Source organism: Sturnus vulgaris, chromosome 23 (genome assembly GCF_052056855.1).
Source record: "Sturnus vulgaris isolate bStuVul1 chromosome 23, bStuVul1.hap1, whole genome shotgun sequence".
Lineage (NCBI taxonomy): Eukaryota > Metazoa > Chordata > Aves > Passeriformes > Sturnidae > Sturnus > Sturnus vulgaris.
In genome coordinates, this window is record NC_142265.1 from 3,547,920 (window position 1) to 3,561,097 (window position 13,178).

General features: G+C 52.7%; 1 protein-coding gene across 3 annotated transcripts in view; it reads left to right on the plus strand.

Moving 5' to 3' along the window:
- Positions 1 to 13,178, plus strand: part of KIRREL3 (kirre like nephrin family adhesion molecule 3) — a 366,532-nt gene that overhangs the window by 339,100 nt on the left and 14,254 nt on the right. For 2 of the 3 annotated variants that reach the window (XM_088178057.1, XM_088178059.1), the window contains 5 exons: positions 1,048 to 1,174; positions 7,087 to 7,187; positions 7,425 to 7,623; positions 8,974 to 9,009; positions 11,707 to 11,814. In XM_088178057.1, coding sequence (XP_088034183.1) covers positions 1,048 to 1,174; positions 7,087 to 7,187; positions 7,425 to 7,623; positions 8,974 to 9,009; positions 11,707 to 11,814 — 571 coding nt within the window. The remainder of the gene's footprint in view (positions 1 to 1,047; positions 1,175 to 7,086; positions 7,188 to 7,424; positions 7,624 to 8,973; positions 9,010 to 11,706; positions 11,815 to 13,178) is intronic. The other variant, XM_088178058.1, reaches the window with a different exon arrangement.

Genomic DNA, 13,178 nt, shown 5'->3' on the forward strand with positions numbered 1-13,178 from the left:
CAGAGCCAGGTTGAAGTCCCTCAAGACTCCCTTCTTTTCTCCTTTTTTCACAAAAAGGAAGCAGGTCAGAGACCAAAGAGAGGTTGAGGCCAAGTAAACACAGGCGTTTTCATGGCTAACTCTGCAATCGATGCTAACTCCGTGGGTTTAAAAGGGATCTGACCCTCTGTGCCTCTGCCTCGTGTCAGGTTAGGGCTGAGAACCCCATCTTGATCCACACCCAACCACTGCACCAGCACTAATTCCTGCAGCTGAGGGGCAAGAGCCAGCAGAGCCAGAGGCTCACCCAGCAGTGGTGCTGAGGAAGAGGAGGAATGATGGGCTGTGACCTGCAGAGCCCTGGGGAAGAAAGCCAAGGGCAGCTGGAGGAGTTAGTTCCCAGACATTGCTCCAGAAACCACTCTTTGTTTGAAATCTGCCACTTTTTTTTTCAAATCCAGCAGTGCTAAGATTCTGCTGACAGCCTCAGCCAGATCCCTCAGCTTCCATACTTTTCCAGGTTTAATAAATCTGCTCATTGCACAGCAAGGCAGGGGAGCAACAGGGCTGACAGCCAGTCCATAGCAGGAGGCTGGCCAAAGCCAGCTGAGATTTCCCTGGGTATCCAGACCACATTCCAAGGTGTCTGACACCTCTGCCACCACTTCAGGGCTTAAAATCCCTGATTTAATCCCAGCAGCCTCCCCGTGCCTGTGAATGTGGAGGTGCAAGTGTAGAATGTGGTTCTCTCTAAGGTTTTTCTGCCTGTGTCACTGCAGCCACCAAAATTTTTCTCTTATATCTTGAACTTCTTGCAAAACTGGAATTTGTAAAAATTCAAATAGATAGGAACAGGATTTCTAATTCCACCCCAAAAAAAAACTGTGGTGTTTCTTTTTTCTCTGGTCAACAGCAGTAAGTGATATTTCCATGCAATGCCAGACTTTGGGCTCCTCCACTTGGTTTCCCAAGGATGCTCAGGAGCTGGTGACACAGCTCTTGTAATTCGCAGCATTTGTTTTGTCTGTAATGTCTCATGGCTCACCTGAATGCCCCCTTCTCTTTCAGGTCCTGAGCAATGAGAACAAGCTGATCCTGAAGTCAGTGCGCCAGGAAGATGCTGGGAAATACGTGTGCAGAGCCGTGGTGCCGCGGGTGGGCGCGGGGGAGCGGGAGGTGACGCTCACCGTCAACGGTACCTCCTGCTTCCCTCCTAACATTCATCCCCTCCTGCTTCCCTTCCACCATTCCCTCCTGCGTCCCTCCTAACATTCATCCCCTCCTGCTTCCCTCCTAACATTCATCCCCTCCTGCTTCCCTTCCACCATTCCCTCCTGCTTCCCTCCTAACATTCATTCCCTCCTGATTCCCTTCCAGCATTCCCTCCTAACATTCATCCCCTTTCCAGTACTCATTCCCTCCTGCTTCCCTTCTGCCTTTCATCCCCTCCTCCTTCCCTTCTGCCATTCCCTCCCTCCTGGTTCTCTTCCACCTTTCATCCCCTCCTGCTTCCCGTCTGCCAGTCATTCCCTCCTGCTTCCCTTCTGACATTCATTGCTTCCTGCCTCCCTTCTGCCTTTCATCCCCTCTTCCTTCCCTTCTGCCATTCCCTCCCTCCTGGTTCTCTTCCACCATCCCCTCCTTCTTTCTTTCCACCATTCCCTCCTGCTTCCCTTCCACCATTCATTCCTCCTTCCCTTCCACCATTCCCCCCTCCTTCCCTTCCACCATTCTTCCCCTCCTTCTTTCCTTCCACCATCTCCTTCCTGCCTTGATCCTGTAGCTCTGACAGCTCCTGTTCCCAAATTATCCCCTCAGACACTACCTTTCGGAGCAAATCCCACCTCCAGTTGGGTTAGGGATTCAGGTAATTGGAGTAAAGTGGATTTTGCATTATTTTGCCTGGAAATGCACAAGTCGAAACAAAAAAAAAAAATCAACATTTGTTCAGTCCTGCACATTTCCTTATTATCAACAGGGGTTTATTGAGTAGTTGGGAGCTGGCAGCTTTAAATCTTTAATAGATTAATCTTGCAAAACCCTCACAAGGTCAGAGAGTGCTGTTGCCTCTGTTGTACATCTGGAGAGCTGGGAATTGAGTCTGGATCCAAGACCAGCAGCCTAATCACTCTCTCCAACCCACATGAGATTACCTGTGAGGATTCCTGTGAGGATACCTGAGAACATTCCTGCCAGGATTCCCATCAGCATTTCTGTCAGGATACCTCCATGGCTGCTTGGAGCTCATCCAGCTCTGTGTCAGGATGTGCCCTGGACTCACACCCAGAGCTCTGGAGTTTAATGATGCCCTGGCCAGGACCCCGCAGCAGCTGGTAACAAATTTCAGCATAAATACAGCAGGGAAGGAGCCAGGCAGGCTGCAAGTGGTGTAAGCAGAGGATGAATTTTGCATTGTCTCTCACCTGCATGACAAACTGGCAGGTTTCACTCCCCACTCACTGTCACAAGGGAAGAACATAAGCAGGAGGCAGCTCAGACAAACACTGATTTCAAACCCAGATTATAGAGATGGTGGATTCCCCAGTTCCCTGGAAACATTCAAGGACAGGCTGGACAGGGCTCTGAGCAACCTGATCTAGCTGAAGATGTCCCTGTTGTGGCAAGGGAGTTGGACTGGATAACTCTTAAATGTCACTTCCCACCCAAACTATTCCACATTTCTGCAATCCTAGAAAAGAAAGCCAAGGGCAAGGCAGCAGAGACTGAAAACCAAGCCCTCCCTCGACTTGGACTCAGCTCCTCGGCACCTTCAGTCTCCTTCCCCAGCAGCTGCTGGGTTTTAATTACAATTAAATGAGCTCATGGAAAACAAAGCAACAAATTAGCACAAAGAACATGCTCCTTCCCTGCCACCTAGGAGGCACAGGGATGGCCTGAGAGCAGAGCAGAGCTCCCCACAGGCTCGGAGCATTTGGAGCGTGCAGCACTGACTGGAAAAGTTGCTCTCCAGGAACTTTTTATTTTTCCCCCATCTTATGCTTGAGGAAAGTGATGGGGAGGAAATGAAATCCGTGCATGGGGTTCACTGCTCAGCCTTGAGTATCTGCCAGGAACTGAATGCCTGCACATCCCATGGGTGCACCTGAAGGTGACAACGTTCAGACATGTCACTGCAGGTGTTGGACCAAGGGACAATCCCACACCTCCGGGTCAGGATGGTCTCGTGGCCCTCCAAGTGAGGAGAACCAAGCCCCTGAGCAGACCCCCACATCCAACATCCACCAAGAACCAGGGCTTGGCAGCCTGTCCTGCAGCAGGAGCAGCGTTCCAGTCATGTAGCACAGTACAGTGTGTCTAATCCAGCTAATGAATTCTGCTGGAAGCCTGTTCTGATGGAATTCAAGGGGAAAGTTGAATGCCTCATATTTTGAAGTGATTTTAAATCCGGAGGGTGATACAATTGTCTTGGTATCTCCAGATGTGACAGAGTCACAGAAAAATCAGGCATTGAGAAGTTGTGTTCTGGGCTGGCTGCACTGCCCCTGATCAGGGCACGTGGAGTCTTGGGGGGCTGATCCTTCCCACCGAGCACAGAGATCCCAACTGAGGGATCACTCGACCCACTCTGAGTCCATCCACACCCAAAACTGTCCCAAATCACAGCAGGATGATGTGAAGGTGGGAGAGCATCCTCCTGCCCTTCCCACCCAGCTTCACCAGACAGGGCTGTGGTTGCAGAGCAGCCCAATCCTGTGGCAGAGCCAAGGCCACCAGCCTGCAAGGAAGCAGATAGGATTCAGAGTCTGGTGAGTGGGAAGGAGGATTATGCAAAGCATTTGGCAGGGCCAGAGCAGCAGAGGCTCGAGGGAAGGGAGGAACTCGGTGCCATCATAAATCAGCAGCAGCTGGATTTACAGCCAAAGCCTCTCGATGCTCTTGACTGCACCCAGCCTGGTCTCAGCTCCCACCCCAGCAGGAGCCCCCCAAGGTCACCTTCACAGGCAGATCACCAGTAGTCCCATCTGTCACTGCACCATCCGAGTTTGGCAGGGGCTGCTGAGCAGGGACCACCACCCCTGCCCACCTTGTTCTGCAAGAGAAGTTTGTTGGAAAGGCTGGACAGCTCCAAGTGACTAATTCAGGATGTAATTTACCTGGGATTCACCCCAACAAAGAAGTCAGGCATGCCTGAGAGCTGGGAGCAGGACAGGGACCACCACCCTGCTTGGTCAGGAGCACATCATGGTGTCAGGAAGTGCTCAAGGCCAGGTTGGAACAACCTGGTCTGGTGGGAGGTGTCTCTGCACATGGTAGGAGATTTGGAATGAGATGGGTTTTAAAGTCTTTTCCGACCCAAATCATTCTGTGATGTTCCTTTGCAATACCAGGCAGAACCAGCCAGCCCAGGATTTCTGTGGGAAGCAAGGAGTTAAACAAAACTCTCCTGCCAAATCATTTGGAGTGCTTGGGAGAGAGGCTCAGATGGACTCGAGCAGACTGGAGAAGCCAAGGCCATCCTATCCTTTCATTCCTGAAGGCTCCCACCTCAGACTTCTCTTTTGTGTGAGCCGCCAGGACCACACAAATAAATTGGCACCGAGGTGCTAAAAATAACCTCCACCAATAGCTCCATCATTTATATCCATAGCAACATTGCTTAGAGCCTTTTCCCTGCCTGTGGGCTGTCTCACACTCAGAGCTGAATGCCAAGCTGGAGATTGGCAGCTTTCATAAGGAGCCAGAGCCTGGTGGAGAATCAAACACCAGCCCTGAATGCGAAGAGGCTGCAACTTCATGCTATTATTTCTGGGCATGTTCATCTCACAAATAGTCTTTAGTCATCCACTATTATCATGATGATAAGCCTTCGACTCTGAACTCCTGAAGCAATAATAAAAGCCAAAGCCATTGGCATTTGTGCCATTTAAAATCCACTCGCCTTGGGGAAAATGATCCTTTTAATGATTATTAAGCCATTTTTCTCTAGCGTCACCCAGTCTTAGAGCACTTCCAGAATTTATAAGTAACACACAACCATCAAAATGGAAAGGAGATGGTTCTTTTTATTACTGTTTAGGCCTGGCCTGCAGATCCCATCAGCGCTTTTGTCTCTGCTGCCTTTGGAATCATCAGGTGGGCAGGAGCATCAATGCCCACAGGAGGCTCCTCAGGCAAAGCACGGAGTCACCTCCACTGAGACCCTTCAGAGAGCTGGGCTTTCAGCATGGATAAACGAGAACTCACTCCTTGGGATCGTGCCTAGAACAACATCTTGAGCATTTAGAGAGAAAAACACAACAAAATGTCTTTTTCTCATTTGCCTTCTTCGATCAAAAAGGGCACAACATTTTCCACTACCATACTGCTATGCCCATTACAGCAAAACAAGTCCTGACCTTCACGCCCAGCTCCTGCTATTCCTGATGCTGATGGCAGCTCCCTTCCAGTAGTAATTTCCTGAGCTGCCAGAACTGTGGTCACTGGTCAGTGAATTGTGCTTCAATGAGCTTGTTTTCCATCCATCTCCCCTTGGAACAGTGTAAGGAAGCAGGGACAGGCTGTGCCTCAGTGGGAAGTTTGTGGGGAGTGTGTAAGTTTGGTGCAGGAAGGGGTTACTGGGACAGTTCCAAAAGGCATCTCTGTGTACAAATGCCCAAGAATGAAGGCTTTAGCATTTTGGTACATTTTTGTGCATTCTTGAAATTTATAAACGGGTGATTTGGATGAGAATCAGGCAGGAATACCCAGGCAAATGTTTCTTCCCACTTTACCCCAAATCCCTGAGACATTTTTTTTAAGGAACACGTCAAGTGCAGGGCAGGGAGGTGCGGAAAATGGGAAAAAAATCCACCAGGTTGTATTACTGATATACCCAGTGATGTGCTCCAAACCAGGCATGACAACCCCGAGTGAGCACCCAAAGTTCCAGAGCTGGAGCAGGAGGAGTTCTGACAGCCCCTGCCACCCCTCCCTCCCTGCCCTGCAGCCCAGTTGTTGCTGTTATCTTTTCTGCCAGCAGCAATCCACTCATGGAAATGCAAATCTGCTTTAATTAAGGAGGTTAATAAACATCAATTAGGATCTCAGCTCTTGTGCTGCTCCCCTGGGGTGATCGCTGTTAGAACAGTGAGGGACATGCAGGTCTCACCAAGCCGTGCTCTCCTCTGCCGCCCCTTTTCTCCCAGCCACAGGATGTCCACCAAGGCAGGACAAGAGCGTTTCCCAGCCCAGGCTGCTTCAGCTGGTGTTTGGCTCAGGAAGAGCCTTTCCCCCCCTTTCTCCTAAGCTCCTTTCATGATCCACATGGCACAGGAGAGCCCAGCTGATGGGTGTCAAGGATTTCCAGCAGAAACTTCTCCACCACATCTTCCTTAATGCCCGCCCTGGACAACAATTAGTTTAATGGTGGCTTAATGAATCTGGGAGAGCGCAGAAGAGGCACACAGGTGAGATGGGATCCTGCTTTGCTTCTGCAGCAAGCAGCCCTTCTCAGAGGCCAGGCTCACCAAGGAGATGGGGACAGGATCCTTTACACCAGGGATGGGGGTACAAAGATCAGGCACCTGGGGCTTTGTGGGGACTTTGTAAAAACGCAGCAGAGCCCATGTGGTCACTGCACTAAAAAGAGAGAGAAAAGACAGCAACACACACCGAGCTCTTTAGGGAAAAAAGGCCAAATTATTGTACAGGATTTAAGGTGTGTTAGTGCAGCCAGGACAGGACAGGAGCTCATTGGACAATTGGGAAAAACATCCTTGGGACAGCACCTCAGGATGTGTCCCACGGGAAAGACACCAGGGGTTAATGTTGGTGATGAATTCCACTCTGTTTGTCACCGTGTTCTCACCCTGGGAGACTCCTCCCTAACTGAAGCTGCAGTCAGCTTGTCAGCCTGGGAATGGAGCTGAGAGTCAGGAGAAATCCAGGCCTGGAAGGAATTTCCAAGCTGTAATTCCCCAGCTCTGTGAATGTGTGTGTCCACAAGCCCAAAGCCTCCACTCAATGTTTTCCATCATAGGAGGTAATAGGGCTGTTTCACCATCCCTGCCCTTCAGAGATGGACCCCAATATCCATCTGGGGCTGCCCTAACACCCCCCATCCCCACCAATCCCATGGGGTGCCAGCAGCCTCTCCTGTCTCCACAGGGCCCCCCATTATCTCCAGCACGCAGACCCAGCACGCCCTGCACGGCCAGAAGGGGCAGATCAAGTGTTTCATCCGCAGCACTCCTCCACCAGACCGAATTGTGAGTATCACCAGGGGCACGGGGGTGTGAGCATCACCCTGGGGGTGTGAGCATCACCCTGGGGGTGTGAGTATCAACCCGGGAGTGTGAGCATCACCGTGGGGCACGGGGGTGTGAGTATCACCCCGGGGGTGTGAGCATCACCCCGAAGCACGGGGGTGTGCATATCACCCTGGGGCACGGGGGTGCCTGCAACATCTCCAGGTGCCCTGGGCTCACCCCTCTCTCCCTTGGCAGGCTTGGTCGTGGAAGGAGAACGTCCTGGAATCTGGGACCTCCGGGCGCTACACGGTGGAGACGGTGAGCACAGACGAGGGGGTGATCTCCACACTGACCATCAGCAACATCGTCCGGGCTGATTTCCAAACCATCTACAACTGCACCGCCTGGAACAGCTTCGGCTCCGACACGGAGATCATCCGGCTCAAGGAGCAAGGTGAGCACTGCCCGGGAGCTGCTGGGGGCTGCTGGGCAGGGGAATTAGCACCTGGCTGGGCTGGGAGAGTGGGGAGATGCTGTGAGAGGCAGGAGGTGCTCTTGGGATGCCAAAGAGGAAATCAAGAAGCCGCTGACAAGACTCCAGCTGTGCTGGCTGTAGGATTGCATCCTTAGGGCACATGATCTTGGTAAAGGGGCAGGAGCAGGGACAAGCCCTGTGAAGTCTCTGCTTGATAAGGTATTCCTGATTTTACCTGTCCTGCTAAAGCTGGAGGGCACGGGCTGATCCTGCACCCCTTACTCGCTGTCCCACGGTCCAAGGTGATGTCACTGCCCCAGGCTGGAGCATCATTTAGAGCCTTGGAGAAACAGGAGCGGCTGCTCCCTCTGCTCCACAGTGATGGCAGTGAGGAGGAGGAAGGTGTCTGGACTGGTGGCTACTCCCCATCCCGGCCACCAGCCACAGTGCCAGCATGTCCTACAGGGCTGGGCTCACACACCCAGCAATTCCCAGGGGATGGCCAGGGAAATTTCGCTCTCGGGGCTCTCCACAGCAGGGGAGGGAGCCGGCTTGTGTGAGGAGTGCTTAGCTCCTGGAGGAACTCCAGTTCTCCTCTATTTTATTAAATGCCAGGGCAGGCAGGTGGATTGTTCTCATTAAGCCGTGATTTATAGGCAAGGCTGGCGTCCAGATTAAATCAGAGCTAAATGAACCCCTTAAAATTAGCCTTGGGCTTCTTCCAATGCAAACAGAGCCAGTGGTTTTTGCAGGTCGTCTGCCAGTCAGCGGGAGCGCTCGGCGGCGAGCCTGGGTCCCGGCGGAGGGTGGCCAGCTCAGATCCAGGGTCCCTGCCAGGCCAGGGGGACACTGCAGGGTGGCACAGGGGACAGCCCTGCTCAAGCCAGGGGGACATTGCAGGGTGGCACAGGGGACAGCTCTGCCCAGGTCAGGGTGGCACAGGGGACAGCTCTGCCCTGGCCAGGGGGACAGAGGGGACAGTTCTGCCCAGGCCATGGGACACTGCAGGGTGGCACAGGGGACAGCCCTGCCCTGGCCAGGGGGACAGAGGGGACAGCCCTGCTCAGACCAGGGGGACAGCCCTGCCCAGACCACGGCGACACAGGGGACAGCTCTGCCCAAGCCATGGGACACTGCAGGGTGGCACAGGGGACAGCCCTGCCCAGACCAGGGTGGCAGAGGGGACAGCCGTGCCCATGCCCAGCCCAGGGGGACAGGGCCCATCCCCTTCACGGGGAGCAGAGCAGAGCACAGGCTGAGCGCTCAGGAAGGCTGCGGTGGGCGCGTGGGCTGTGCAAGGCTGTGGACACTTGCTTTATTTTCAAACAGGTACGGAAATGAAATCAGGAGCTGGTATTCAAGCAGGTATGGAAATCATGAGCTGACGGTGAATGTGAATTGTCCCCAGCCATTACCACACCTGAGGGCCCTGGAGGGCTCCTCCTGGCCCGGCAGCTTTCCATAGGGCAGGCAGGGCAGGAAGGGGCGTAGGGAGGAGCTGCAGGGCAGTGACTGGGGCAGGACTGGGATGCTGGAGTGCTCCAGTTCTCCCTGTGCCACTGACTTGCTCTGGAAACCAGCATTTTCTGTGCCCCAGCTCCCCAGTCTGACTGGGAGGGGGATGCTGTTACTCAGCCATGTTGAAAATATTGTGGAAGTCCCGTAGAGAGCTATTTTGGGACAAAAACAAAGAGGGAAAAGGACATGTTTTCAGGGTCATTTCCAGACATCAGCTTGGTTCAGCATCGTGGGAGAGTGCTGGCCAGCATCAATTGGCACCAGAGCAGGTTTGGATGGATATCAGGGCAGATGCTGCGGGATGTGCTGCCCTTGTGGTTCCTCATCCTGTGTCCCAGAGCAGCATTCTTGGGGAACCAGCAGTCTGCCCTCCTCAGCTTACCCATCCCTGCAGGACCATCCCCACCGTTCTGTCACTGCCCCTTTGTAGTTACCTTTATCCCAGCCCAGAAGAGCCCTGGACATTTTCCCCACCCCATCCCCTGCATGGTTCCTTATCATCATCATCATCATCATCATGCCCATCACCACCTGCTTCTCTCTGAGCTCTGCCCTGCAGATCCCATTCCCCAAAGCTGAGAGCCAGCCAGCCTTCCCAGGGCCTCCAGGCTCTTGTTTCTCCACCCCCTTGCTCCATATTCCCTTGGAAAGGCCAAAAAAATCCCATGAGGAGCTACCACTGTTGACAGGAGCACTGCCTAGCAGGTGGCCTCAGAAAATTCCAGTTTCTTCATGCCATAGGTTGGAGGATGCTGATTTTAGGGTGAGCTCCTTGGGGCAGCTGGACCCAGCTGTAGCCCCTGTTCCCTGAGCTCCAGCTCGAGGCAGCAGAGAACTGAGGGGATTTGCCTTTTCACCACCTGGACACTCTCAGTGCCACTTGTGTCATGTCACCAGTGGCCATAAAGGGACCAGCAGGCCCAAGCAGGAAATCCACGAGCAAGCCACAAAGTGAGAAACATCAGTTCTTTTTTGATCAAGTGTGAACAGAGCCTAAACTCAATCAGCACCACATGTTTATCACCCTGCAGTTCCCAAATTAGGGCTCAGGACCCAGGAGCTCCACAGCCATGGCTTAAGGGTACCATGAAGTGGCTTTAGAACTCCCCTGTCCCACCTGGGGTGGGGTAAACAAGGAAGACACCTTTTGCTGACTACACCGTGGATGCTGGTGGAATGACAGCTGCCCCCAGTCCCAGCAGCAGGGGAAAGGCACACATGGGATCTGTGGTCTCAGGTCCAGGATGAAATTCATGCCCAGCCCCAGCTCCACACCAGTGGGCAATGGGAAATGGTTCCTGTATCACCCAGTTAAGTGATAATCCCTGGGCTTTGCTTCCCAGCTGGGTCCAGCAGCATTCATGTCCCCCATCTGCACAGATCTCTGAGAACCATCTCTCCACATACATTTTTCCATGAATTCATCTCATCCATTTCCAAGGCAAGGGCTCCAAGGAGAAAACACCTTCCAAGGAGGTGTCTAGGAAAGTTGTGAGTTTATCACTCAGCTTATCTGGTCATCCCAGACAGGGTTATCCCTCTTTTGGTTCACAAGGTCCTACAGAGTATTCAGAAAGAGAAGAAATGTGGATCTAGAGATACCTGCAGCTTTAGGGGAGAGGGTTTTCAGGGTGTAGCTTTATCATCCCAGCCAAGAAAGGCAATTTGTGGTACCCACAGCTGTGGTGTCCTACAGTGTGAGTGCTGCCCATCACTGCCCTCCTTAATCCAGCCCAACACTCATTGTAAAGTCAGAGCTGTGCCTGGAGGAACTGGAGACAGAGCAGGGAGATAACAAGGCTTTGGGGCTGCAAACCTGACCCTCTCACCATAAATGTGATTTTCCATTCCGCCCTCCCCACACCTCACAAGCTGCTGCCAGTGCCTGTGTAGATAAATCAGCTTTGCTGGCTGAGGCACAGCCCAAAATCCCCAGCAGGAGCTTAGTGACAGAGTTCTTGTAGGCAGAAGGATGTGAGGATGCATCCCCTGCTCTGCCTCCCACACATCCCAGCCCAAAGTGCTCAGCCCCAGCATGGCCATCCCTCCTGTCCCAGTCTTTGCAGCACCCTCAGGAATTTGGGAAGTTGACAGTTGATAAGCCATGGGAGAAGGCAGGAAACTGGGATATAAAATATCACAGGGGCTGTGAGTGATGACTTGGGTTAAGTCATCCATCAGCCTGCTCAGATGCCATTTCTCTTTCTTAATAATATTAACACACGGTCTTAATTTGCACTTCATCCTTCAGAGCAGCTCACTCATTAACCCACAGGGCACTAACAAGAGCAGTTGCTAATCTGTTCCTCCGGCTCCCCCCTCCTCTCCTCCCAGGGTAAACTGAGGCACAGAACGAGCAGGGTTGTACAAACTGCAGTGTCCCACGGGCAGCCCGTGCTGATGGGGGAGCAGGGAAGGACGCCCCAAAACCCTCCCTGGGCTCATCACTGAGCCTCTTGCCAGTAGCCAGGGGTGGGTCCCTGGGGGAAGAGCCCCCTGTGTGACCTTCATCCCGCTTCATGCTTGCTCTCCTTGTTCTTGCAGAGTCGGTGCCCATGGCGGTGATCATCGGGGTGGCCGTGGGGGCTGGCGTGGCGTTCCTGGTGCTGATGGCCACCATCGTCGCCTTCTGCTGTGCCCGCTCCCAGAGGAGTAAGTGTCACCCCCAAGGGCACTGCATCCCTTCGGGAGGGCTGGGGGGAGAGCTCTGGGGAAAGGGTGAATCAGGGAGAAATCAGAGCCTGAATTTACTGACACAATTTACTGAATTTACTGACACAATTTACTGAATTTACTGACACAATTTACTGAATTTGCTTCTCATGTTGGTCTACCCAGTGTTTGCTGCAAACAGCAGCCCTGTGGGAAAAGGGAAGGGTTAATGGAAAACATGCCAGGGTTACTGCTGATCCCTGTTAGCAGCACAGGCAGCTCAGGAGGTGTGCGGGGCACCTCTTAATCTCTCCCTCGGAGAAATCTTGAGGTCCAAGAGGGAGAAGCATCCTCGCTGTGCCACATCGGTGCTTAAAAACCCTCCACAGTTCTGCTTCTGTTTTAATTCAGATTTTCCTGACATGCATATTCCTGGCAGGAATGAGAGCCAGCAGAGGGGTTTTTCATGGGACTCGTGCATTTTGGAGTCTGGCTGCAGTGGGAATAACGAGTTAAAATGGCATTCGAGACACAGGTAGAGGAGGAGGAGGGGGAAGAAGTGTGGCATTGTCTGGCCTCATTAAAAAGACACCGGGAAATTAACGGAGGATTGTTGGCTCCATGAAAAGGCACCAAACCAGGAGGGAGAAGAGTGTGATTGTCTGGAGCATTCCAAGCCCCTGGGGAGAGGAGGAGATCCTTGGCACTGCTCCCGGCTCGATAGACGTGTGGTGCGGATTCTGGGATGCCAAACCCCCCACGTGTGTGCCAGAAAACCCAGTTGTTGTGCTTTTATTTTTCCCCCCTTGATGGTTTACAAAGCCATCAAAGACACCAGGCTGGTCCTGGATTCAGTAAGGACACACGGCCCCCCACTGCAGAAATGTGTTTAATTTTCAGTGTGATAATGATGCCTTTCCCTCTTTTATCCCTTTTTTTTTTAGCTCTCACAGCCTCCATTAGCAAGAATTAATGAATTAAATAGGGGAAGTCATTTATCTTGCTTTTTGGGGAAGGATTGCTGATGGACAGGACCCAAGACCAAGCCAGTTTGATGTCGTGGAGGTCACTTGGCAGCAAGGGACAATGCAAGCACCTGAAGGAAGCAGGGCCAAGCCGTGGTCCCATGTCCATGGGGTCTCTTTTCCCCATGCTGAATCCTTCAGAGAAACAGAGAGCGTGTGTTCATTATTTCCCTCTCATTTCATGGAACCAGATGGTGCAGGGCTCTTTACAGGACACACAATTTCACGGGAATGCCATGACAACAGATCCCAGAGTGGTGAAAACGCCAGGATTTAGACCGTCACAAGCTGGAGGCATGCAGAGATGGGCTGCTCTTCAAGGGGAAAGCCAGGAGGGAA